Source organism: Spermophilus citellus (genome assembly GCF_964194105.1).
Source record: "Spermophilus citellus genome assembly, chromosome: 1".
Taxonomy (NCBI): domain Eukaryota; kingdom Metazoa; phylum Chordata; class Mammalia; order Rodentia; family Sciuridae; genus Spermophilus; species Spermophilus citellus.
This window is the reverse complement of record NC_138182.1, coordinates 272,044,269-272,071,949: the sequence shown is the minus strand read 5'-3', so window position 1 is coordinate 272,071,949 and position 27,681 is coordinate 272,044,269. Positions and strand designations below refer to the sequence as shown.

Below are 27,681 nucleotides of genomic sequence, written 5' to 3'. Positions count from 1 at the left end.
TTATTCTGTCCTGACCTCTCCAGCCTTTGACTTTGAGGAATTTGTGGGGGAGAGTGACAAACATTTGAGGAAACAAGGTGTGGCTTTCTCATACACAATTGAGAATTGTGTCCTCAGTATGATAAGGGTGGTTTGAGTTAGAAGATAGGAATGGTAATGGAAGTCTGATTGATCCAAAAATTTGGAAAAATATCTGAAACAGTCACTGTGGATTTACCTTTTTCCTTTCCTCCCTATCATATCCCCTGCTCCTAATAATCAACAGATGTAACCAGTGATTTTTAAGGTAATTTGCCCGCAGTAAGCATGCCAGGTTTCTGTTACTATTAGTAGAGTTATTACACTGCCTGGTGCTCTACATTACTAATATAGAAACAGAGCTCTGTGTGGCAACTTGAAACTGGAAAACTTAATCATCATCCTTGTTACTTTTCGGACAGTCATAAATGTATGACTTCTTTCTTATCTTGCCTTTTTCATATCTTGTGAGGCCCTCCTAAGAATCCATTCCCTCAGGTTTTCTTCTCTGTGCCTCTGGACTTTTGACCCATACTAACCACACTTCTGTATTCAGCCATTTCTTGGTTCTTCCCTTAGAATATGTATAGTCATGTTCAGACATCGAAAACTCATTCTCCCATGTTGTGATGGGTCTGGGGAAAAGTTTACATTGTCCTAGCATGATTTATAATCCATCACTTCTCCAGGTTTTTCTAAAAATCTGTGTTCCTATGTAAAATGTGTTTCACTTATATCAGCTTGTGCATTTCATTGGCACTTTCTCATATTCAGTAGAACTTAGTCCCAGGACCCACAATTTTCTTACCCCTTCAATGCTGCTATTATTTAGGGCTTTTCCGTGTGAATGATCTCACAGCTATGCTCATCTTTTTTTTTCCTTCCTTTAGTGATTACTTTCACTTCACCCAAGTGTGGCAAGGTTAAAGATCTTCACATCTGTCTGCTAGAACTTACTTGTTTACTGTTTCATTTCTTTCCTTCCTTTACTCTTAAAATGCCTATTCCTCGATCCTATCATTATTTAATTCTTTTTGGTGATACTGGGAATCAAAGCTAGGACTTTGTGTATGCTAGGAAAGGACTCTACCACTGAACGATGTCTGAGTCCTTTTAAAAAAATTCTCAGTTTTGAGGCAGAGTTTTGCTAAATTGTTTAGACTGGCCTCAAACTTACAATCCTTCTGCGTCAGTCCTCCTAAGCAGGCATGTGCCACTGCTCCTGACTTGTTTAATCAATTCAAAGAGCACTTGGTGCATTTTTCCCTCTGTCCCTCTATTTGGTCAATCAGTTCACCTAATCTCCTTGGGGTTATAAACTTCTGTATAAATGGAATGAAAGCTTACATACTCTTCCCCAGTGCATGTTGTATAAAAGATTTATATACAATCCAAAGGATTCTTCAGTATCTTGAAGTCCATCTGTGCAACTAGTAAATTGTGGGATCCCTTATTAATCCCCTCTTTAAACAAATACTTGTTGAATGCATCTAGTATTTTCTTTAACTTTGTTCTTTAGTTTTGCTTTCATATCCCTAACATTTGTATTATTGAAGATTTACAAAAGCAGTTTAACTTCTCTTATTTTTTTGATTTGCCCAATAGTTCTGTGAGTTAAGTCATTTATAAGCTTATATCTTTTAAACTATATTTGTTTTAAAAAATTTTGATATGTATGAAAGGAGAGAGAAAAGTACTCCTATGACTTATCACTCAGCTTCATTAGTTATTAATTCAAAGCAGTCTTATTTCATTGATATCTTCCTCTCTACTGAACTCTGCACCCCAATGATTACTTTGAAACAATTTTTAGATATTGTATAATTTTATATGAAATATTTCTGTAATTTATAAAAGACAAGGGTTCTTTTTATAAATATGATCATAATACTGTTATCATACCTAAAATATAGCAGTGATTTTTTAATGTTGTTAAATATCAAATCAATTTTCTTCTCTTTTTTGTCATAAGAGGGTTTTTTTTTTTTTAACTCTTGGCTTTTTTGAACCAGGAGTAGAACAAAATGTACACATTATGTATGTCTTTTAAATTTCTCAAGCTAGGGGTTACTGCCTTCCTTCATCTTTCTGGCAGTTAATGTCTTGAAGAAACCAGTTTTTTTTTGGGGGGGGGACACTGGGGGTTGAACTCAGGGGCACTCAACCACTGAGCCACATCCCGAGCCCTATTTTGTATTTTATTTAGAGACAGGGTCTCACTGAGTTGCTCAGCACCTCTTTGTTGCTGAGGCTGGCTTTAAACTCGAGATCCTTCTGCCTCAGCCTCCTGAACCTGGGGGATTACAGGTATGCGCCACTGTATGTGCCACTGCACCCGGCTAAGAAACCAGTTTTGCTTCTCTTGAGTTTCTGTTTTCTGCTGCCTGTGTCTCTGATGTGTTATTCAGTATGCTTAACTGTATCCATATGTTTTTATAAACTTTCTTAGAGGGCTGATGTGATTGAGGATTAGTTTTTGCAGACCAGCTTTCTGGATGGTGTGCTGCTTCCATTAAGAGTTGCAGTAATGTGTAATGTCCAGTTGTCTTTCTTGGTGATATTAGCAGCCCTTGATGATCATTGCCCAGATCTATTAATTGAGAATTGAAAAATGGTGATAGTCTAAGCCTGCTACTCTTTATTCACCTGTTAGTTGGAATACTTTTATAAAAGACTAAGGTCGAATTTCATAATTTTTCTCTGTAATTTTCCAGCATGGCTTCCTTTGGGTGGAAGAGGAAAATTGGTGAGAAGGTCTCCAAGGCCACTTCACAGCAATTTGAAGCTGAAGCTGCTGATGAGAAAGATGTAGTTGAGAATGATGAAGGAAACTGGCTTCATGCCATTAAACGTAGGAAAGAAATTCTCCTTGAAGGCTGTACTGAGAAAAGTAAACAGCTGAAGGATGAAGGAGCCAATTTGGCTGAAAATAAAAGGTAGGTTTTGGAAATTTTCTTATGGTGCAATTTGTTTCACTCCCAGTCTGTTTTGTTGTCAGTAATGGAACAAAGAGTTACAAATTCTGTAAATTCATGGGGTTTTTTTTCATTTTTTTATTAGTTGCACATGACAATACAATGTTTAAACCTTTTTTATTTTATTTTTTTTAAAAAATCTTCCTTTATTTGTTTTTTTAAGATACACATGACAGTAGAATGTATTTTGGCATATTATACATACATGAAGTATAACTTATTCTAATTAGGATCCTATTCTTGTGGTTATACATGATGTGAAATTACCCTGGTTGTGTGTTCAAATACAAGGATAGGAAAGTTATGCCTGATTAATTCTACTGTCATTCCTATTCTCCTACCCGCTCCCTTCTCTTTATTCCCCTTTTTCTAATCCAGTGGACTTCTATTCTTCTCCTCCCCACCCTCCCTTGTTGTGAGTTAGCATTCACATATCAGAAAGCAGATTCTGCCCTTGGTTTTCTGGGACTGGCTTACTTCACTTAGTATGATAGTCTTCAGTACCATCCATTTACTGGCAAATGCCATAATTTCATTATTTTTATGAGTAAGTAATATTCCATTGTTTATATATACCACATTTTCTTTATCCATTCATCTGTCGAAAGACACCTGGGTTGGTAACATAGCTAGGCTATTGTGAACTGAGCTGCTATAAACATTGATGTGGCTGTGTCCAAAACAAAACAAAACAAAACAAAAACACCCTACAACAACAACAATGAAAAACTTTTAGGTGTTACACTGAAAAAAGAAGATATTTCAAAGTGATATAAACATTCCCATTTTCTGGGGGAAATGAAAGTTTGTAAAAATTGTCTTCAGGATGCTTATAATGTCTGCTTTACTATCATTCTTTTGTTCTATATAAATAGAAGTAAATGCTAAGTGAAATGTAATCCAATTTATTGGTTAGTAGAAGATGGTTTAATCTCTGAAAACTTTTCCTTATGATGTTATGTAAAGTCAGGCATTTCCCAAACAGTTTTGAGGGAATATACATTTAAAAATAATACTTAGTTTTCATTTATCATTTACATACTGTATCTTTTAGTAAATATGACATGGTGTGCAGGAATTTGATAATAACTGCATTTATTCATAACCCTTCTTGAATTAAGCTCTTATACTTCTCCTGTATGTGCCTGCTTTTTTTCTCCTTTGCTGTTTCTTAAGTACTTTTTACCTTTCACTTGTTACATTATTCAGTGGGAATGAAGGTCATTCTAACACACAGATTAGTGGTGAAAAGATAAATTGTTTAGTAGAGTGTTGAGACGTGACTTATGGATGAGTACAGACCAGTTTTTATTTGGTTGTTTCTCTGTATCTGTCATTTAATTCCATCCTTTGTTGTGTATATTTCTTATAAATTGAAAGTTAGGTGGAGATACTTGATTTAGAGTTTCCATTTTTTATCAAGAATATGTTTACAGGTAATGTTTTTGCTTTATATTGCTTCATATTGGGAGATAAAGCATAAAGTTGCCCTCTGTTAGAGCAGCCATTGGAAAGACATTGTAATCCTTTCTGTTTGTTGTGTTTGACATCTGTTGAGAGGCATATTTTTATAAAACTATTTTTTTCCTTTTTAAAATTTTCAGTCCTAGGGAACAAATCTTAAGTCATTGGTTTTTAGTGAAGCAAATATATTAGGAAAATTGTAGTTAACAGTATTAGAGACCTAGGGGTGTAGCTCAGTGGTAGAGTGCTTACCTAGCATATACTAGGCCCTGTGTTTGATCCCTAGCAAAAAAAGAAAAGCAGTATAAGAACTGTTGATAAATTTACACTAAGTATATGCTTTTTAGAAGCTACACCCCCCCCACACACACACCCAGTAGGAGTAGTATCTGATTTTTTTTTTTTTTTCAAATACTAGGAATTGAACCCAGGGCCTTGTGCATTTTATAAGCATGTACTCTACTTCTGAGCTATATATCCTTAGCCCTGGGAGAAGTATCTGAGACAGGCCTCTGAATATTGTTCATATAAACATGTAAAATCAGGCTTGTGTGTTGTTGACTGGTATCTGCCACGTGGTAGTGAAGAGTTTGAGAAATTGCGGAGGGGGGGGCATGAAGTAATATTTAGGAAGAAACACCTTTTTAAATTTTTTTTTTAGTTTTCAATAGATCTTTTTGTTTTATTTATTTATATGTGGTGCTGAGGATTGAACCCAGGGCCTCACCATGCCAAGCAAGTGCTCTACCACTGAGCCACCATCCCATTCCAAGGAAGAAACACTTTTTTCTTTCTGTTTTTTCAGCGTTACAAGAGTAGTTATAAGATTCTTTGTCAATCATTTTTCTCATTAATGAGTTACAGAGTTGAGGAACCGACACACTTGTTTCTAGTTCTGTTTTTCATTTTGATTCTAGGATAGTTTTTAATTATACTTTAATATAAAACAAATCAGTGCATAAAGTGTAATATATTATCATCTCAAATTGAAAATGAAGGGTAGTAGTCAAGATCTGTGAACATCTTAACAGCCTAATGTTAGATTGTGAATTCTCATTTGTGGCATGTTAAACATAAAAAGTTTTTTTTTATAGAATGTTGCAAAATTATGGCACACATCTTTAATCCTAGTGACTGGAGAGGCTGAGGCATGAGGATCACAAGTTCCAGGTTAGCCTGTGCAACTTAGGCCCTAAGCAACTTAGTAAGACCCTGTCTCAAAGTGAAAAAAAAAAAAAAGCTGGGGATGTAGCTTAGTGGCAGAGCATCCCTGGGTTCAGTCCCAAGTAAGCAAAAAATAACTATAAAATTGGCTGTTCTGTCATAGAAGAAAACCAAATGTAAATTTTCCACAGTTATGAAATCAATTTTATAATATCCATAAAACATCTTAAGAAATTCCTGTAAATGCCTGTTAAAAGTTCATTAATGTTGTTTTTGCCTTTTCTCTAAACCACATGAGTATGTATGTACAAGGGAAAAGCTATTAAATTATTGCTATGGGATTCCTTCTGAATTTCCTGTGGTAGTGGAGAGATATCAACTTTGTAGATAAACAAAGGAACTTTTCTGCCTGGGTGTTGTAATATTGAGCCATTTCACTAAAATCAGCTGGATTGGATGCTTTGTTTTGAATGGAGAACACTGTGGGGTGATTAATTTTTTCCTCTTTACCTTTTGTTTTGGAGTTATATATACACAGCTTTGGAGAAATAACTAAACAGAATTAAAGGAATCTAGTGAAATTTAGTAGTTCAGCTATTCTAATCCAAACAAAAATAGGAATAATAGTTTAAAAATGCTAATGAGAATATTAAAGTTGACTAAAAGTAATATGAGAAGGAATAGTGAAATTAAATAAAAAAAAATAAAATGGCCCATCAAATCAGCTTCATTTAACCACTGTCAATTTCACTACATTTTAGCCATGTTAGCTTTCTTCCTCATTTTGTCAGTGCAGCTCTTACACAACTTTGTGTTGTGACTCTGCAAAACTCTCTTGTATTTTCTGATGTCTGTTTTCCTGTTCTTCAGATCTCTGCTCACATGTTATGTTCTTGGTAAGCTCTTCCTGATTAGCCAGTTTAAAATGGCACCCTCATGCTCCCTCTTGCTCCATAATATCATCGTGTTTTATTTTCTTTTAGTATTTCTCTCTATTTAAAATGACCTCATATGCTTATTTAGCTATTTGTTTGTATGTTATTTTTCCTCTGTAGAAATGTAAGCTTTAGGACAGTGAGCACTTTATCTGACATATTGTTCTGTATCTTCAGCTCTTAGAATAAGTGGTGGCACTTATTATTAAGCCTGAAGTAAATATTTATAAAACTGTCATTATTTGGCTATTTTTTGAATAGGTTTTTGTGGGCTATCGTTGACTGTTTTTATCTATAGAATATATATTTTTACTCCAAATTAGGATACTGTATTCTGGGAATATTTTTTTTATTTTAATTTTTTAAAATATTTATTTTTTAGTTTTACGTGGACACAATATCTTTATTTTGTTTTTATGTGGTGCTGAGAATCGAACCCAGTGTCTTACGCATGCTAGGCGAGCGCGCTACCACTTGAGCCACATCCCCAGCCCCTGGGAATATGTTTTAATTTATACCGTAACCACAAAAGTCCTTTGGGAACAGAATTTTCCTACCTCCATTCTGCATTTTCCTACCTCCATTCTCCATTCTCTGAGAATATGGCACTTGAGAGTAATTGTGCTATTTTTAGTCTCATTCCTTTTCCCATAAACCCCAGACTCCTCAGTCCCCCATCTTCTGAGTTATTTTGTGGAAGAAGCCTTTATTTATATAATAGGAAAATAACAATAAGTTTTACAGTATAGTGATTAAGGATTTGGGCCTTAGAGATACATTGCCTTGTTTTTTTTTTTCTAGTTCTGACAGTTTCTAGCTTTATAATATTAGGCAAGTTATCCAGTCTATGTTTAGGTTTCCGTTTCTGCCAAAAATTACATACTTCACAATGTTATGCTAATGAAGTTAAATTGTGTATATGATGTATTTAGTATGATGCCTGTTACATAGTTAATACTCCATAAATATTAGCCATTAGTATTACTATTAATATATAATAATGCCACTGTTTTAATCTCAGTTGGTTTGTGTTCTTGACTAATTTTTTTTTTTTCATTTGCAGTATTATTTGCTTCATGTAATTCTTGTGAGGTTGAAATCCAATAATGAATAAAAAAATACTTTAAAAACTAGGTATGGCCTTCCACTTGAAATCATGAAAGAGTATTTAGTAGTACAGCTGGATGGTGTTTTTTTGCATAAAAGATATGAAACAAATGCTTTCAAACACTGGATGAGAGTGGGCTTAGGACTTTGATTTTTAAAAATTTTTTTTTTAATATTTATTTTTAAGTTTTAGGTGGACACAATATCTTTATTTTACATTTTTGTGGTGCTGAGGATTGAACCCAGTGCCTCATGTATGCTAGGCGAGTGCGCTACCACTGAGCCACAACCCCAGACCAGGACTTTGATTTTTGAGAGAAGGAACACAAAGGAGATGATCCCTGCGAACTCCAGTAATTTCTACTTGAAGGCAATTTCCAGACTATAAATAGCACATCTTGCTTAGTTGAGGAGGTGGAGGATGAATTTTGGAGGGGCTAAGGAAGCTGGAAGTTGTAGAGTTATCTCAGAAGAGTGGTACTTGGAAAAAAGCTCCAGAAGTCTTTATGAGGTTCTCTTGAACCTTTTTGAACATTAGACTATGTAGCTGTGAAGATAATTTCCTAAATGGGCAATATGACTGGGGAATTTTAAGCGGAACAATTGCCAGAGTTTAAACAGATCAGGAATATATTTAAGTTTCAGCCATCCAGACTGTAATGTCTTTATTGGTCACTTGGTTCATTCACTGGAGTCACTAGAGAGGTTATTATGCCTTAGGATAAGATTCCTCTGGTCCTGCCCTAGCAAAGCTTAAAAACATGTTTTGGAGACTGAGGCAAGTCAAGCTCAGCATTAGCAATTTATCAAGGCCGAATCTCAAAATAAGGACTGAGGATGTAGTTTATTAGTACTGCACCCATGGGTTCAATCCTGAATACAAAACTGAAAACCACACCCACCCCATAATAGGTGCTCTATTTTTTTTTTTTTTTTTTTTTTGCAGTACTCAGATTGAGTCCAGAGGTTCTTTTTTTTTTTTTAATAATTTTTTTTACTGGTAATAGGGATTGAATCAAGTAACATTCTACCACCAAGCTACATCCCCAGCCCTTTTTATTTTATTTTATTTTAAAATTTTGAGAGTCTCACTGAGTTATGGGGCTGGCCTTGAACTTGAGATCCTTCTTTGCTGCCTCACCCTCCATAGTAGCTGGGATTACAGGCATGCTGTACTGCACCTAGGGTACCCAGATAATCTTGGCGTGCTAGGCAAATGCTTTTCCACTAAGCTCCGTTTTCAGCCTTAAAAACAGGTTTTAGGGTTCACACTGACATAAAAGTTAACTGCCTGCCATAGCAGAGTCCAGATTTTCTAGTCAGTAGCATAACATTTCAAATATTCAACATCAAATAAAAAATTACTATATATGTCAAAGAGTTCTATACTATATCCCATACATAGGAGAATAGTCAAATAGAAACAAACTCAAAAATAGCATAGATGGGGCTGTGGCTGTGGCTGTGGCTCAGTGGCAGAGCACTTGCCTAGCACGTGTGAGGCACTGGGTTCGATTCTCAGCACCACATGCAAATAAATCAATAAAATAAAGGCCCATCAACATCTTAAAAAGAAAAAAGGAAAAAAAGAAAGAAATAGCATAGATGATAGAAGTAGTGGATAAAAATGGTAAATGAAGAATAAAATAGAAGAAAAATAAATGGCACATTTAGAGATGAAAATATAATATCTGAAATTAAAAGTACTGAATTATATTAACAGCTGTGCTAACTGGTGGTTTTTTAAAAGTGGATGCCAAAAGTAGATAAAATTTACAAAGATTTAATTAGGGGAATTGTGTGACAGGAAATGGAGAGGGATCTGGGTATATCTGGAAGAGCTTCCAGACCATGACATTGGTTTAATCTCGTGGAGTAAAGGTGAGATGGAGGGAAAAATGGGTGGAAGCATCATATTGTCGTCCAATCTAAATAAATTTGGGCAAGACCCTAGGTAGTTCTCAAGAATTGTTCATCAGAGGAGTCCCATGCCTTTTAGGAACTTTAGAATTTCTTCTACTTTCAGTTAGTGCACAGAACAGTCATGGAATACTTATCCTTGCTACAAATGTGGGCACAGATTTCAGAGTGTAGCATTTGAAGCCACTGGAGGTCTATATGAGATAATGGAGTGACATCATTGAAGTTCTGAAAGAAAACTATCAACTTTGATTTCTGTATACCACAAAAATATCTTTTACAATGAATACAAAATAAGTTTATCAAGCAAAAGCTCAGATAGCTGATTACCAGTAGGCTTGCACTTCAAGAAATGTTAGAAGTTTTTCAAGTGGAAGGAAAATGATTCCAGATAAAAATTTGTTTCTAAACTAAAGAATAGAGGATGCTAGAGAGGGTAAACATGTAGGTAAGTGAGAAGAAAGGTTTTTTTTTTTTGTTTATTTATTAAATTAATGTTCTTTAAAAAGATAATTGATATTAACAGCAGTATAATTAAAAAATTATAAACTATAAAAGTAAAATGTAATAAGCAAGAAGGGATAAGTGAAATTATGTTGCTTTTAGGCCCTTCTGTTATATGTAAAATGGCATAATATTATTTGATCCTAAATCCTAGAACAACCACTCAAAATAATAGTAAGCACCAATAGTGGAATATAACAAAGCAATTAGAAAGTTAAAAAAAAAATTTAAAAATTTACAGTAACATCCCCAAACACAAATTGTTAGAAAAAAAAATTGAGCAAATTCAGCAAATTATGTATAAGAACTATATAATGGAAACAATTAAACATTGCTGAGAGAAATTTAAGAAGATAAATCAACAAATATATTCTGTGGATCAGAAGATTAAATTTTGTTAAGACATCAGTTCTTACCAAACCAAGCTGTGAACTCAGTGTAGTTTCAATCAAAATCCCGGAAAGCTGGTTTTTGTAGTAATTGACAAGCTTAGCTTAAAGTTTACATGGAAATGCACAGACTCTAAGTTAGTCAAAACAGTTTAGGAAACAAATACATCTTAGAGAACTTACTTTATTTCACGTGCTACATTTTTGAATTTGTATCTTTATAGTATTAGTGTAAAAAAAGATATATGGATCAGTGAAAAGAATATCAAGTTTAGAAATGACTCTATGTGGTCAGTTGATGAAAAATTAAAGCTTCTGGTTATCAAAAAGCTTAATTAAGAAAATGAAAAGTCAGGCCGCACACTGGGAGAAAATATTTTTAGTACATTTATCTGACATAGGATTCATTTCCAGAATATATAAAGAACACTTATAACCCAATAAAATGATAAGTTATTCGTCTAATGAATGAGTAAAAAGTTTGAACAGATGCTTCACAAAAGAAGAAACATGAGTGACCAAACACACATAAAACTGCTCAACATCATTAGTCATAAAGAAATTTCAATTAAAACAACAGTGAGATACTACCACATAGCCCCTAGAATGCTAAAATTGAAAATATTGACAATAGCAAGTATTGGCGAAGATGTAAAACAACTGAAACTTTTATAGGTTGTTTGTGAAAATGTATTACAACTTTGGAAAATAGTCTGGCTGTATATTATAAAATGAAATATACATCTTACCATACAGACCCACAGTTTTACTTCTAGATATTTACACAGGACAATTGAAAACTTCTATCTACACAAAGTTGGTCTAACAATGTTTTTAGTAGCTTGATTCACAATGGCCATGAACTGAAACAACCTAAATGTTCACCAACAGGTGAATGGATAATTTGTGATATATCTGTACAGTGGTATATTATTGAGCTGTAAAAAGAATGATCTGCATATCTCAAAAGCATTACATTGAGGAAAGAAATCAGAAAAAGTACATACTGACTCCATTTATATAAGTATCCTTAAAGACAGATCTAATCTGTAATGACAGAAAGAAGATCAGTGGTTGTCAATGGCCAGGCATTGGGGTTGGGTTTATTGAGAAAGGGCACAGGGAACTCTTTGGGGTTGATAAAAAATGTTCTGTTTTTTGCTCTTATATTTACATGGGTGTATACATGTGTGAAAAACTCATCAAATGCTGTGCTTAAAGTGGGCACATTTTTTGATATTAAATAGATTGTATAGAAGTAAATTTGATGAAAAGAAGTTGAACACTTGTCAAATATAAATGAATTATAACTTTGTTTCGTTTATCTATATTCAAAATATATATTTTTATGTATTCTGAATTATTTACTTTCTTGTAAGTTGATTGATAAAAGGGACAATTAGGTTCTAGCTTAATTCTGAATGTGAATATTATGTGATATTATGTAGGGGTCATGATCATTTACTGCCCTGTCATCCTTCTTCATTACCTCTTGTATGCACAGACTGGGACAGTGGCTGAAATCTCCAGTGTTGTTGTTTTTTAAACTTAGTCTTTTGTGGGAATTTATTACTGCTAAGCAGTGTTTGAAGGTTTTAACTTTATTTCTCCTCAGGTTTTTTTTGATGAGTTTTCATTTGTGCTTTACATGTATGTAATATAATTTGCTCTATTTCAGTCAGCATTTCTCTTAACTTTTGCACAAGCATACTGTGCAACTGGAAATTGATCTTTCTCATGAGATCCAATATCAGTTTTTAAGTATCTTTCTCTACCAATTTCAACACAAAGTAAACTGAATATGCTTGGAAATTTCACAGACTGCTCCCTGTTGAAATTGTGTTTGACATGTTGTGTCAGAATTCTTAAGATCCTCCTTGAATTTTACAGGGGGAACAGTATGATAAGCAGAAATAATTTGAGTTGGATTTTCATTCCCCTGCTCAGTGGTTCTGAGATCTACTGCATCCATTGGTTCCTAGGACTGTGTTCACCTGATGATGTCGAGTACAGAAAATAAACCTGCCACTGTGGCTTAGGAGTCATCTCCCATGGAAGACAGCACTGGCCTTCTGAATGATGGGAGTCATGGGCTCTTTGAAGTGGCTTTCTGGTGTGTTAGACACTCCTGGTAGCTCCTACTCTTCAGTTAGGCAGTATTACTGGGATACAGCATCTGACAGACAGGTACTCCTTGGGCTATCCTGTATTGTGCCACTGGATCCTTCAATACAATGCAGAATTAATAAATCACCGTCTGCACATAAATAGCCTTATTAATGACATCATTATTCACCTGACCCATCTTTCTGAAGATGGTACTTTCCTTGTCTGAAGCATAAGGTGAAGTCATCTGGATTTCAAGAGAATCAGTGATTAACAGTATCTTGATCAGTCTTCGCAAAATGGGGGTAAGCAAGTAAGCTTAAGAGGGTGATGAAGATGGCAGCAGAGACCATGCTGTGGGGCTGGGGATGTGGCTCAAGCAGTGGCGTGCTTGCCCGGAATGTGCGGGGCGCTGAGTTTGATCCTCAGCACCACATAAAAGTAAAATAAAGATGATATGTCCACCGAAAACTGAAAAATAAATATTAAAAAAAGATCATTCTGGGGAGACCGGAAGATGGCGGCCAAGGGAGTGCAGCACACCAGTAAGCTGCGCCACTGTGTGGGAGAAACACGAGGTGAAATGGCTGAAGGCTACCTTGGTGGGAATCCCCAGTGAAACTGAAGTGCTCCAGAATCTAGAGGTCAAAATTCCAGCGCGTGGGATTCGGCTGCAGGGGCTTGGTAGCGGGCGATTTCTCCGCACGGAGCGAAGCAGTACTTGGTCGGCGGACCGCCCCGTGGATGGAGTCTGGGACGCGCCCGAGTTAATTAGCCGCGAGTTACCAGAGAGGGATTACAGCGAAGCGGATTCTGCAGGCTCCTGCCAGTGGTACACTAGCCGCGCTGAGTGCTGAATTCCAGCTTTGAAATACAGGAGAGAATCGGTCCAGTTCGTTTCCCGACACCGGTCGGAACACGCAGGAGAACTGCAGCCGCCATCATGGAGAGCTGACGCAATCATCCCTGTTTTCTACTGATCTCAGCTCATTCAACTACAGAACAGGTGATTCCAGGCTGGTATTTGCCTGCGTCGCGCAGACAGATCGCTCAGGCTCGGGATTGGAAACTCTGAGGAGAATACTCTTCAGGCCTCACCCCTGGCAAGGCGGGCGCCGGGCTTTGAGCGGCCAGATTCTAGTTCCCCGGGTTGCTTTGGCCCAGGGCAGGAGATCCTTCTTGGCCCGGGGCTACGGAACCCGCGGCGACTGTGTCTTTGACCCTGCCCCTGTCTGAGCATACACTGAGCTGGGAGAGGTTGGAGCTGCCAGGCCCGGGCGGGGGCCGCCTGGGCCTGAGGCTGGGGTACCTCTGTGGACCCTGCTCCGAGCAGAGTGTGGCAGGGATCGGAGAGGCTGGGTTCTGGCCCTCGTGGCTGCTTGAGCCCAGGGCTGCGGAGCCTGCGGGGACCGCGAGCTGAGGCCAGCCACAAGTGAAACTTGCGACGAGGGGCAGCGGGACTCTGTCTCCTGGAACAGTTTTGACCCGGAGCTGGAGAGCCCGCGGGAAGTGCGTCTTAGACTCTGCTCCAAGGGGAGCGTACACCGAGCAGGGAGAGTTTGGTGCGGCCAGGCTTGGGCACCTAGCAGGGAGAGTCTGGTGCGGCCAGGCTTGGGCTCCCGGGGCGGCTCTGGCCTGGGTTTGGGGAACCCGCGGCGGTTGCCCTGAGGAGCCTGCTCCTAGCTGAAAGTGGCGGGGATTGGAGAGACCGGCTCCTGGCTCCCGAAGCGGCTCTGGCTCAGGGTTGGGGATCCTACAGGGACTGCTTCTTGGTCCAGGTCCTGCTGGGTACTGCGGGGGCCTGGAGGGCAGAGTGGAGCTGCCTCCTGTGCCCAGAGCAGGCTAAGGGTCCCGCCGGTGTGGTATCGCGACACCCCAACTGCAGCTGGGGCTGAGGAGAGTAGCCGCCCACGCCTGGAACAGGACCAGCGACCCGACGGCAGGGTAGCCAAGTCAACCCACTTGGAGTAGAGGCCGTGAAGAGCTGCCGTCTGACCCTGCAAGGTAGGCAGTCCTGCGTCCCACTGGCAGGACAGGCTCGGCAGCCGGCCAGTGTAGTGGACGAGTAGCATCGAGGCAGTCACGTCACACTGGTTGGAGTGGGGGTTGAACAGAGCCGCCGCCAGCATCCGGAAGGAGCCCAGAGACCCGTTGGAGAGGCAGTTAGGTACCCCCACTGGGAGTGGGGGTTGAACAGAACTGCAGCCCAGGCCCGCAGGGTGGGCAGATCTGAGACCCACCGGCGGAACAGGCTTGGAGGCCAACCAGCGTGGTAGACACGTCACATCAATTGGAGTAGGGGTGGAGAAGAGCTGCTGCCCACGTCCGGATCAGGACCAACGATCCGAGGACGTGGTAGGAACGTCACCGCAATTGGAGTGGGGGCAGAGTAGAGCAGCCACCCGTGCCCGCAGGGCGGGCAGACCTACGACCAACCAGTGTAGTATATAGATCACCCTGATTAGAGGAGGATCACAGCCACTACCCGCCCTATAAGAGAGATATCCCAAATATACAAGAGCAACAAAAATAAACAGGGGGAAAAATTTCAAAAACACAACAGTTTCACGAAGCAGAAAGAAACGCAAGCAACATGAAAAGACAAGGAAAGAAAGGACCACAAGCAATGCAGGTCAACTCAACCCTAGAAGAGGTAATAGCTGCAACAGATGGAATGTCAGATAAAGAGTTCAGGATATACATGCTTCAGATGATCTGGACTCTCAAGGAAGACATGAGACAGCAAAATCAGACAATGAAAGATCACATTGACAAGGAACTACAGAAACAAATCCAGGAAGTAAAAGATCAATTTCACAGGGAGCTAGAAGTAATAAAGAACAAACAAATAGAAATCCTAGAAATGCAGGAAGCAATAAACCAACTTAAAACCTCAATTGACAATACTACCAGCAGAATAGATCACTTAGAAGATAGAACATCAGACAATGAAGACAAAGTATTTCAACTTGAGAAGAACATAGACAGTTCAGCAAGACTGCTAAGAAACCATGAGCAGAACATCCAAGAGATATGGGATAACATTAAAAGGCCAAACTTAAGAGTCATTGGGATACAGGAGGGCACAGAGCTCCAAACCAGAGGAATGAACAATCTATTCAATGAAATAATACGAGAAAACTTCCCAGACTTGAAGAATGAAACAGAATCCCATATCCTAGAAGCCTACAGGACGCCAAAAGTGCAAAATCATAAGAGATCCACACCTAGACACATTATAATGAAGATGCCCAACATACAGAATAAGGAGAGAATTTTAAAAGCTACAAGAGAAAGAAAGCAGATTACATTTAGGGGCAAACCAATCAGGATAACAGCTGATCTCTCAACACAGACTCTGAAAGCTAGAAGATCCTGGAATAACATATTTCAAACACTGAAAGAAAATGGGCTCCAACCAAGAATCGTGTATCCGGCGAAATTAAGCTTCAGGATGGAAGATGAAATTAAAACCTTTCACGATAAACAAAAGTTAAAAGAATTCGCAGCTAGAAAACCATCTCTTTAAAAAATCCTTGGCAAAACATTACAGGAAGAGGAAACTGAAAATAACATTGAAAACCATCAGTGGGAGATAGGACAGTAAAGGGGGGAAAGTAACCAAAGAGGAAAACTAATCAGGTTTAGTAACATAAATAAACAAATATGACTGGAGGAACAAACCTAATCTCAATAATAACCCTAAATGTTAATGGCTTAAACTCACCAATTAAGAGACACAGGCTAGTCGAATGGATCACAAAACAAGATCCAACAATATGTTGCCTACAGGAGACGCATTTGATAGGAAAAGATATACATAGACTGAAGGTGAAAGGCTGGGAAAAATCATTCCACTCATATGGACTGCAGAAACAAGCAGGAGTGTCCATACTCATATCAAACAAAATAGATTTCAAGCCAAAATTAATCAAAAAGGATAAAGAGGGACACTGCATACTGCTCAAGGGAACCATACACCACCAAGACATAACAATCATAAATATATATGCCCCAAACAATGGTGCACCTACGTTCATCAAGCAAACTCTTCTCAAGTACAAGAGTCTAATAGACCACCATACAATAATCATGGGAGACTTCAACACACCTCTCTCACCACTGGACAGATCTTCCAAACAAAAGTTAAATAAGGAAACTATAGAACTCAACAACACAATTAACAACCTAGACTTAATTGACATATATAGAATATACCACCCAACATCAAGTAGTTACACATTTTTCTCAGCAGCACATGGATCCTTCACAAAAATAGATCATATATTATGTCACAGGGCAACTCTTAGACAATATAAAGGAGTAGAAATAATACCATGCATCCTATCTGATCATAATGGAATGAAACTGAAAATCAACGATAAAAGAAGGAAGGAAAAATCATGCACCACGTGGAGAATGAACAATAGGTTACTGAATGACCAATGGGTCATAGAAGACATCAAGGAGGAAATTAAAAAATTCTTAGAGATAAATGAAAACACTGACACAACATATCGGAATCTATGGGACACATTGAAAGCAGTTTTAAGAGGAAAATTCATTGCTTGGAGTTCATTCCTTAAAAAAAGAAAAAACCAACAAATAAATGATCTCATACTTCATCTCAAAATCCTAGAAAAAGAAGAGCAAAATAACAGCAAAAGAAGTAGAAGGCAAGAAATAATTAAAATCAGAGCTGAAATTAATGAAATTGAAACAAAAGAAACAATTGAAAAAATTGACAAAACCAAAAGTTGGTTCTTTGAAAAAATAAATAAAATGGACAGACCCTTAGCCATGCTAACGAAGAGAAGAAGAGAGAGAACCCAAATTACTAGCATACGGGATGAAAAAGGCAATATCACAACAGACACTTCAGAAATACAGAAGATAATCAGAAATTACTTTGAATCCTTATACTCCAATAAAATAGAAGATAGTGAAGGCATCGATAAATTTCTTAAGTCATATGATCTGCCCAGATTGAGTCAGGAAGATATAGACAACCTCAACAGACCAATAACAATAGAGGAAATAGAAGAAACCATCAAAAGACTACCAACTAAGAAAAGCCCAGGACCGGATGGGTATACAGCAGAGTTTTACAAAACCTTTAAAGAGGAACTAACACCAATACTTTTCAAGCTATTTCAGGAAATAGAAAAAGAGGGACAACTTCCAAATACATTCTACGAGGCCAACATCACCCTGATACCTAAACCAGACAAAGACACTTCAAAGAAAGAAAACTACAGACCAATATCTCTAATGAATCTAGATGCAAAAATCCTCAATAAAATTCTGGCGAATCGGATTCAAAAACATATCAAAAAAATTATACACCATGATCAAGTAGGATTCATCCCTGGGATGCAAGGCTGGTTCAATATACGGAAATCAATAAATGTTATTCATCACATCAATAGACTTAAAAATAAGAACCATATGATCATCTCGATAGATGCAGAAAAGGCATTCGACAAAGTACAGCATCCCTTTATGTTCAAAACTCTAGAAAAATTAGGGATAACAGGATCATTCCTCAACATTGTTAAAGCAATCTATGATAAGCCACAGGCCAGCATCATCCTGAATGGAGAAAAATTGAAGGCATTCCCTCTAAGATCTGGTACAAGACAGGGATGCCCTCTCTCACCACTTCTGTTCAACATAGTCCTCGAAACACTGGCCAGAGCAATTAGACAGACGAAAGAAATTAAAGGCATAAAAATAGGAAAAGAAGAACTTAAATTATCACTATTTGCAGACGATATGATTCTATACCTAACAGACCCAAAAGGGTCTACAAAGAAACTATTAGAGTTAATAAATGAATTCAGCAAAGTGGCGGGATATAAAATCAACACGCATAAATCAAATGCATTCCTGTATATCAGCGACAAATCCTCTGAAACAGAAATGAGGACAACTACTCCATTCACAATATCCCCCCAAAAAATAAAATACCTGGGAATCAATCTAACAAAAGAGGTGAAAGACCTATACAATGAAAACTACAGAATCCTAAAAAGAGACATAGAAGAAGACCTCAGAAGATGGAAAAATATACCCTGCTCATGGATAGGCAGAACTAACATCATCAAAATGGCGATATTACCAAAAGTTCTCTATAAGTTCAATGCTATCCCAATCAAAATCCCAACAGCATTTCTTGTAGAAATAGATAAAACAATCAGGAAATTCATATGGAATAATAAAAGACCCAGAATAGCAAAAACAATGCTAAGCAGGAAGTGTGAATCAGGCGGTATAGCGATACCAGACTTCAAACTATACTACAGAGCAATAGTAACAAAAACAGCATGGTACTGGTACCAAAACAGGCGAGTGGACCAATGGTACAGAATAGAAGACACAGTAACCAATCCGCAAAACTACAACTATCTTATATTTGATAAAGGGGCTAAAAGCATGCAATGGAGGAAGGATAGCATCTTCAACAAATGGTGCTGGGAAAACTGGAAATCCATTTGCATCAAAATGAAACTGAATCCCTTTCTCTCGCCATGCACAAAAGTTAACTCAAAATGGATCAAGGAGCTCGATATTAAATCAGAGACACGGCGTCTGATAGAAGAAAAAGTCGGCTATGATCTACATACTGTGGGGTCAGGCCCCAAATTCCTCAATAGGACACCCATAGCGCAAGAGTTAACAACCAGAATCAACAAATGGGACTTACTCAAACTAAGAAGTTTTCTCTCAACAAAAGAAACAATGAGAGAGATAAACAGGGAGCCTACATCCTGGGAACAAATCTTTACCCCACACACTTCAGATAGAGCCCTAATATCCAGAGTATACAAAGAACTCAAAAAATTAGATAATAAGATAACAAATAACCCAATCAACAAATGGGCCAAGGACCTGAACAGACACTTCTCAGAGGAGGACATACAATCAATCAACAAGTACATGAAAAAATGCTCAACATCGCTAGCAGTCAGAGAAATGCAAATCAAAACCACCCTAAGATACCATCTCACTCCAGTAAGATTGGCAGCCATTAAGAAATCCAACAACAACAAGTGCTGGCGAGGATGCGGGGAAATGGGTACACTTGTTCATTGTTGGTGGGACTGCAAAATGGTGCAGCCAATTTGGAAAGCAGTATGGAGATTTCTTGGAAAGTTGGGAATGGAACCACCATTTGACCCAGCTATTCCCCTCCTCGGTCTATTCCCTAAAGACCTAACAAGAGCATGCTACAGGGACACTGCTATATCGATGTTCATAGCAGCACAATTCACGATAGCAAGATTGTGGAACCAACCTAGAAGCCCTTCAATAGATGAATGGATTAAAAAAATGTGGCATTTATACACAATGGAGTATTACTCTGCAATAAGAAATGACAAAATCATAGAATTTGGAGGGAAATGGATGGCATTAGAGCAGATTATGCTAAGTGAAGCTAGCCAATCCTTAAAAAACAAATGTCAAATGTCTTCTTTGATATAAGGGGAGTAACCAAGGACAGGGTAGAGACGAAGAGCTGGAGAAAAAGAATAACATTAAACAGGGATGATAGGCGGGAGGGAAAGTGAGAGTTAAGGGAAATTGCATGGAACTGGAAGGTGAGCCTCAGGGTTATACACAATTACATATAAGAGGAAAGGAGGAGTAGGAGAAAAATTATATAAGTGGAAGAAACGATTTATAGTAGAGGGGATGGAGAGAGAGTAGGGGAGGGGAGGGGAGGGGAGGGGTGAGGGGACAGTGGAGAATGGGATAGACAGCAGAATACATCAGTCACTAGAAAGGCAATTTGTAAATCAATGGAAATGTAACTGATGTGACACAGCAATCTGTATACGGGGTAAAAATGGGAGTTCATAACCCACTTGAATCAATCTGTGAAATATGGTATAATAAGAACTATGTAATGTTTTGAACAACCAACAATAAAATAATTAAAAAAAAAACCTGAAAAAAAAAAAAAAAGATCATTCTGTTCTTTAGAGTGAAGAGTATGTAGGCTCCTGGCCACATGGGGCAGGTTAAAGTGGTGAGTGAGACCAAGGAGAGAGAAGGAAACTGAACCATAGCTCCTGGAAGGACTGGGGGTAGTAATGGTTTTCAGGGTCAAGTGGTACCTCTGAGAAGTTGTTCTCTGTGACCTGCTCACTTCCACTGGGCCAGACACTGCTGCTTTAACCCACCTGCACTCCTATGCTGTCTCCCTTGCTGTCCTCAGTCTTAATCTAGAAACAGAGTTGGGATTTTTGTAGTTGCATATATTCACAAGTCTTGAGTTTGAATCTTAGCTTTTAAACTTAATAACCCAGAAGATATAATAACAGTCATGTAACCTTTTTTAGAAAAGACTGAGGGTTTTTTAAATAAAATAATTGCAGTATTTTTTTTTTTTTAAAGAGAGAGTGAGAGAGGGGAGAGAGAGAGAGAGAATTTTTAATATTTATTTTTTAGTTCTCGGCGGACACAACATCTTTGTTGGTATGTGGTGCTGAGGATCGAACCCGGGTCGCACGCACGCCAGGCGAGTGCGCTACCGCTTGAGCCACATCCCCAGCCCTAATTGCAGTATTAAGTGCACAAAAGTATGGACTAGTTTTGAATTTGCAGTCCTTAAGAGTGGTAGTTAAGGATGCCACTGGATGATCTACTAGAGAAATAGATGGAGAGGAAGATTGATAAAGAGAGGAGGGATAAATTCTTTTGCCTCCTTGTAATTTTTCCTTCTTTTAAAAATTTCCTTAGCAATTTCTCATTTAGTTTTATTGAGGATTACCTTAACACATTAAGTGTCATCTCTTAAGGAGGTTCAGTTGTTGGCACAGTAGGCAAATGCAAAGTCTCCTTCAGTTTCCAATAACACATTATAACTATTCTTAGAAAACTTGGCTTGCAGTTGAGCTATTTTTAAATTATTCAGTTTTACCTTAATATTATTTATGATATTTTTGTAACAAAAGACAAGTTTACTTTCCTACCCAGCCCCCAATTAATTTTGATGCTTTTTAGAAATGGAGAACAGTGGTTAAAAGGTGTGGATTTTTAATTTAGTTTGCTTCTGTTTAAATCCTGGGTTTATCATTTCTATCTCTGTAAAGTTTGGGCAGCTGTCAACTATTATGTTAGTTTCTAGTTTCCTATTATATAAAATGGGGATACATATCTTAGAGAATATTGGAGGATTAAAGAGCAAGTCCATGTAAAAACATAGCACCTAATACCTAGTAAATTTACTTTAGAAATGATATTTTAGGATTTTATGTTATGGGTATATTTTATGTAATAGTATTTTTTATATATATATATATATTTTTCAAATAGCTAATTCTAGAATTGTTACTGACTAGGATAAAACTTTGTCAAGATAAACATTCACAAGTTGGCATATAAAGTTTCAGCCACTAGATGGTGCTATTTGCTTATATAGCTAAGTGGTCTAATTTTTCTGTATATGTGTGAAGCAGGAGTATATTTAGAATTTACCACAAATTTTGTCTCTTGTCTGTAAAAGTATCTTTGAGGTATTTTAGCTATGTGACACATATTCTACTGATCAGCAGAATCAGTGTATTTAATGTCAATGATTTTGTGACATTTGTGGAAAAAAATGGATGCAAACAGTGGAGGATGCCTTTATTTTCTCACCATCTTATGTTTCAACCTTACTTTATCTGGACCCAAACTATGTGTCCTCACTCTGTTGTAATGAAATGCTTTGCTCTTATCAAAGGCCCATCCCTCCATTTGTGCACTAGACATGCCACATCCCTTCTTGCTTTCTCAGGAGCATTGATCCTAAAGTTATCCTCTCATTTTTATATTGTGTGTTGCTCCATCTTTTGACTCCTCCTCATGGGTATACTAACATTTGATAGTAAGATATCTTTGACTGCGTGTGCTCAGCCAGTTCTTTGTTCCCCTGTTACTGCAAACTTACTTTTTTTTTTTAAAAAAAATATTGTTTTAGTTATAGATGGACACAATATGTTTATTTATTTATTTTTATGTGGTGCTGAGGATCAAACCCAGTGCCTCACACATGCAATGCAGGCGCTCTACCTCTGAGTCACAGCCCAGCCCACAAGCTTCCCATTTCTTGATGAATCATCCTATCTGTTTAAATCAGGTTTTTGTTCCCATTAATTCACTTTTGTGAAGGTTAGCAATGACCTGCATACTATAAAATCTAGTTGTCACTTCTCTGTTCTCATTCATTGTACCTCTCATCATTCAGCATAGTTGACCACTCTCTTCCTAAATACTGCTGTGTAATCTTGTGTTAACACAACACTTGGATGCTGCTTCTTTACTTTATTATTTATTACTTATTTAGTTTATTACTTATTTTCTAAATATTAGTCAGCCACAATATTTGGAAAGTATCTTTTATCTTTTTCATATATATTCTTTCCTTTCTTAAACTTAAATAGTTTCCTACATTTAGTACCCTCTCTGTACTAATGATACCAAATATATGTCTGCAGTACTGTCTTTCTACCTGAACTCCAGCCTCTTTAATCTACAATGCTTGCTTTATGCCCACTTGGATGTCTGCAGTATCTCATTCTTAACATGTACAGATCAGAACATTTGATTTTTCTCCCAGACATCTGGTGCTTTCCGGTCTTCCCCACGTCAGTAAAGGCACCATCATTTACCCAGTTACTTAAGCCTGAAAGCTGTGAGTCACCTCTGCTGGTTTATGTGCCATTCCAGAGCTAATGAGCTTCACTTGCTTCTAACTGCCTGCCCTTCTGATAGCTCATGCTGTTCTTGTAGCTACAAAGCCCTGTCTGCTGCTACTATCACAGACAAGAGAGCTCCCATATATGATGCTGACTGCCAGTGAAAGACCATCACACCTTGACATTGGTCAGATCAGACATGTTGAAGTTCCATTGAGCCTGTGTCACATACCCAGAGTGTGTGTGGGTTAAAGTCTTGTAGAGCAGACTTCAACCAGTGGGAGAACAGTGTATGGGAGGGAGCCTGTAGATAAATTTCTTTTCCTTCTTTACTGCTAATGGACTGCTTCCAAGACACAGTGGTTTCATAAGATCTCTCTGAATAAGTTCTTAAAGTTCAGCAATTATCTGTTTGTGGAGGCAGCTTAAGATAGGCCTTGCCTTTAATTCTTCTTCCTGCCTTACTCCTCTGTTCCCCTCACTCTTGCTTTGCTGAGATCCTACTCCCTAACAGAATGAGCAATATGTGTTGACTTGGGTTCTTTTACCCAAGTAACCCAGTGAAATCATCATCCTGGATACCTTATTGGTTTTTGCTCCTTATGTCCAACCCAAGTTGAATTGACTTCACCTTTTTTGTATCGTGGTGCTGGGGATTGACCCCAGGGCCTTGTGCTGTGAGAGGCGGACACTCTACCAACTGAGCTATATCCCTAGCCTGACTTCATCTTTTCTACATATTCTAAATCTCTCTTTTTCCCCTTCTGTCTTCACCGTAGTTATCTTAATATAATCTCTGGTAATCTTTTATGTAAATTACTTTGGTAGTCCCATAACTGATATCCTTGTGCACATTTTTATACCCATATAGTCCATTCCCCTTCCCTTGTGCCTGAATGGTCATTTAAAAGTGTAAATCAATTCATGTTTCTCTGTTGCATAAAAATTGGATTTGCCATCACATCTACATTAAATCCATATCTATAACTATGGCCTATTTGGTTTCTATGGTTGTGGCTTTGGACAACCTCTTGGACCTTCCACTTCCCTTCCTCCTACTATTGCCACCTTGGTTTTATTTCTTTTACTCAAAACATAGTGTGTTTAATTCTGCCTTGGGCTATTCCTTTTGTTTGGAAAGGAATTTTTCTATATTTTCATGTGACTGACCTCTTTTGTCATTCAGGTTTCAGGTCAGATACCTTCCTAGAGTGACCTTTCTTGACCATTTTGAATAGCCACTTGGTCACTGCCTATTATATCCTTCCATTTTAAAATTTTTATCATGGCACTTATATTTTGACTGAGTTTATTGTCTGTCTTTCCCTATCCCCTTCCCAGATGCATGTGTTCCAGAAAGTAAGATTCAGAAGAATAACAGGAGTCCTCTACATCTTCTTTAATGCAGAATTCTCAGTCCCTAGAATGCTACCTGGTTCAAAGAACGTGCCCTACAAATATTTATTAAATGAATAAGCTACTAACTATAAAGACTATTAAATTGGAAGCTGTAGTAAATTAGAATTCTAATTGGGAGCAAAGTAGCGAAGTACTCTGACGTTTCTATCTGTTAAATGTGTATGCTATCTAACTTATTTGGCTTGTTCACCAGCTGTTCTTTATCTCATTGTAGGGTATTATCTCACCCTGCCCTTATATAATCCCTGGAACTATTCACTTTGCTTCCTTCCTTGTGCTTGTTTAGTTGCATACTGTTAAGGTTGTCTTTAAACTGGCTGAATCAGACTTTGGTCATTTATTAACCACAGTGACTTTAAACCAACTTTTTATCTTTTAATGCTTCCTATCCAACAGCTGCAGTAGGGCTGTGTCTTTTCAGTCTGTTCCAAACTGAAGTTGAATTAAGAGATATGCTGTAGGCATTATGAGAGACCATTGATTTAGTAGCTGCCAAATTTCCTATGATCCCAAAATGGAGGAACTAAGTGGTACCACCCTTTATTCTTGGCCAAGAAAAGTAAACCAGAGAGACAACTGAGAAATGAGATTTGGGAGAGAATTCAGCAAGCTCATAGTAATGAATTTCTTGCTATTTTTTTGTTCTATTGAAAAACAACTCATTTGTTTCTTTAACTCTTTGTATGCTTCATGGATAGCATAGAACATTTTATTTAGCAGTGCTGTTGCTTACAGTATTGGTTATGTTTTCAGAATAAAAGCCGTGGAGAGGAAAACATTTTTCCCCCCAAAATCTGTGTGCTTGTGTTTGCACATGTGTATGTTTGTGTGTGTGTGCACTTATGCACATCTACCTTAAAAAATGAGAAAATAGAACTAATAATGGTCATTGTCATCTTGAACCTTTAGTTTATTGTACTCTGGGACTACGTAAGCTTAGGTACATAAGTAAGTTTGTCATGTGGTTATGGGTAAGCCGTCCTGTTTCTCAGCAGTACTGCTAGTTGTATTTTGGGCAGAACAGCACTTGATTGCTCAGGACTGCCATTTTTCTTGTGGTTTGTTAACATCCTTGACCACCCTCTAGAGCCTTCAAGTCATAGTCACAACCAAAAATGCATCCATGAATTTCCATAAATGCTTTCTATTGAGTGATAACAGCCTCTAGCTTAGGCAGAAAATAAGACTGGAAGTAAAAAAGAATACTTGGCAAATACGACAAATTTTTACAGTAGTTTGGCCAAGTAGAACAGGGTTTGGCATATACCATAGCCTATTTTTGTAAATAAAAATTTTTATTGAATCAGAACTGTGTTCATTTGTTTATGTATTGTCTATAGCTGAGTTTGCAGTATAGTGATAGAATTAAGTAGTTGTGATAGACACTGTATGTCCCACAAAGCCTAAAATATTTATTATATGGGACCTTTCTTTGTCAACTCATGTTCTAGAGACCAAAGATTGTGTGCCCTTCCTCAAAAGCTGCAAAGACTTTTGGAAACTGAAAACAGCCAAGGTTTTAAGGTCCCTCAGCTATACCTAGAATTTTCATTTCTTTGTTCTTTCTGCCCGTATTTATATTCCCCTAGTCTTGGGATTCCTTAAAATTTCTGTTCCTGAAATATGACTCAAAGTACAGTAAGGATTAAGGTTTTGCTACTTTTTCCCCTATGATTTAGTTTGTTTTCACTTCCATTTCCCCCCCAGATATATTGTTAGCCGGCTACTTCCTGTCCCCTCTTTTCATATCTTAATTCTTCACTGCTTTCTAGGACTTCTCATGGGAAAGACAGGACACACGAGGTAGATAAAATCTGTGATATTAGCACCTTCCACGTGCCCTGAAATGTTCTGGGTTATGTGAGAACATAACATAATTAAGTCTATTCTTTGGTGCCTGAATTCATTAGTCGAAGACAAAAGTACATGGAGGAATTAGAGAAAAATTAAATGAAAAACATCATGGGAGTAACAGAGAAGGCACTGGTCTTATAAGAATTAGCTTCACATCCAGACTTTTGCAGAATTAATACCATCTGCCTCAGACTAGTCCTGTAGCTATTCTCAACCTGTGTTTCCTTATCAGTGAATTGAGAACAAGTAATGCCAATCTTGTAAGGATTTGAATAGTAAGTGAATGAACTTTTTGTGAAAATAACTGCCTGTTAAATAAATGTATTTAAAATGCTTTGGAAAACATAAAATACTTTAGGAATGTAAGTGACATTATTTGTTCAGGCAGCTGATACTTAAGGCTAATGAGTAGAGCCACTAGAGAAGGTCCTCAGGAACAACAGAGCATTTTAACTTGGTTTTAGAGGTAAAAGAAACTTTGAATAAGTGAAAAGGGGTAAGAAGGGGATCTTCAATGTCATGTGTATGTGCATAGGATATCCAAATGAGCATATAGTATATAGTATGTGGGTAGGGCCAGGGTAAAAAGCCAGCCAAGTAGAGCAGAAGAATATAGGGGACTGGTAGAAAACAGACCAGACAGATAGGCTAGTGCTGGAGGAAATATATGTGCTATTGTTAAGTCCTGCAGAATTTATTGCTGTTTCATTTGTTAGAAAATTGTGAGTAGAAGAATTATTATTAAGGAATAAGTTTTCCAATAGAGATAGAACATTACAAATTCCCAGAGTTCTTCATGCTCCCCTAGCATGCTTGAGGCTCTGGGTTCGATCCTCAGCACCACATAAAAATAAAATAATGATATTGTGTCCACCTAAAACTAAAAAATAAATTTAAAAAAAAGAAGCACATATACTTTTTAATTTAGTTTATGTGATTGCTGTTTTAGAGATAATGTTACTAATACTTGGTAGATAATAGTACCAAGGGACTAAATTTCTTTAATATTTATATACTTTTGGGGGCTGGGGATGTGGCTCAAGTGGTAGCGCGCTCGCCTGGCATGCGTGTGGCCCGGGTTCGATCCTCAGCACCACATACCAACAAAGATGTTGTGTCTGCCGAGAACTAAAAAAAAATA

The 27,681-nt window shown here is 37.7% G+C and overlaps 1 protein-coding gene across 3 annotated transcripts in view; it reads left to right on the top strand.

Moving 5' to 3' along the window:
- Positions 1-27,681, top strand: part of TTC33 (tetratricopeptide repeat domain 33) — a 64,211-nt gene that overhangs the window by 1,853 nt on the left and 34,677 nt on the right. For all 3 annotated transcript variants that reach the window (XM_081279669.1, XM_081279668.1, XM_081279670.1), the window contains exon 2: positions 2,733-2,954. In XM_081279669.1, the coding sequence (XP_081135795.1) occupies positions 2,734-2,954 (221 nt within the window). In that variant the 5' untranslated portion in view covers position 2,733. The remainder of the gene's footprint in view (positions 1-2,732; positions 2,955-27,681) is intronic.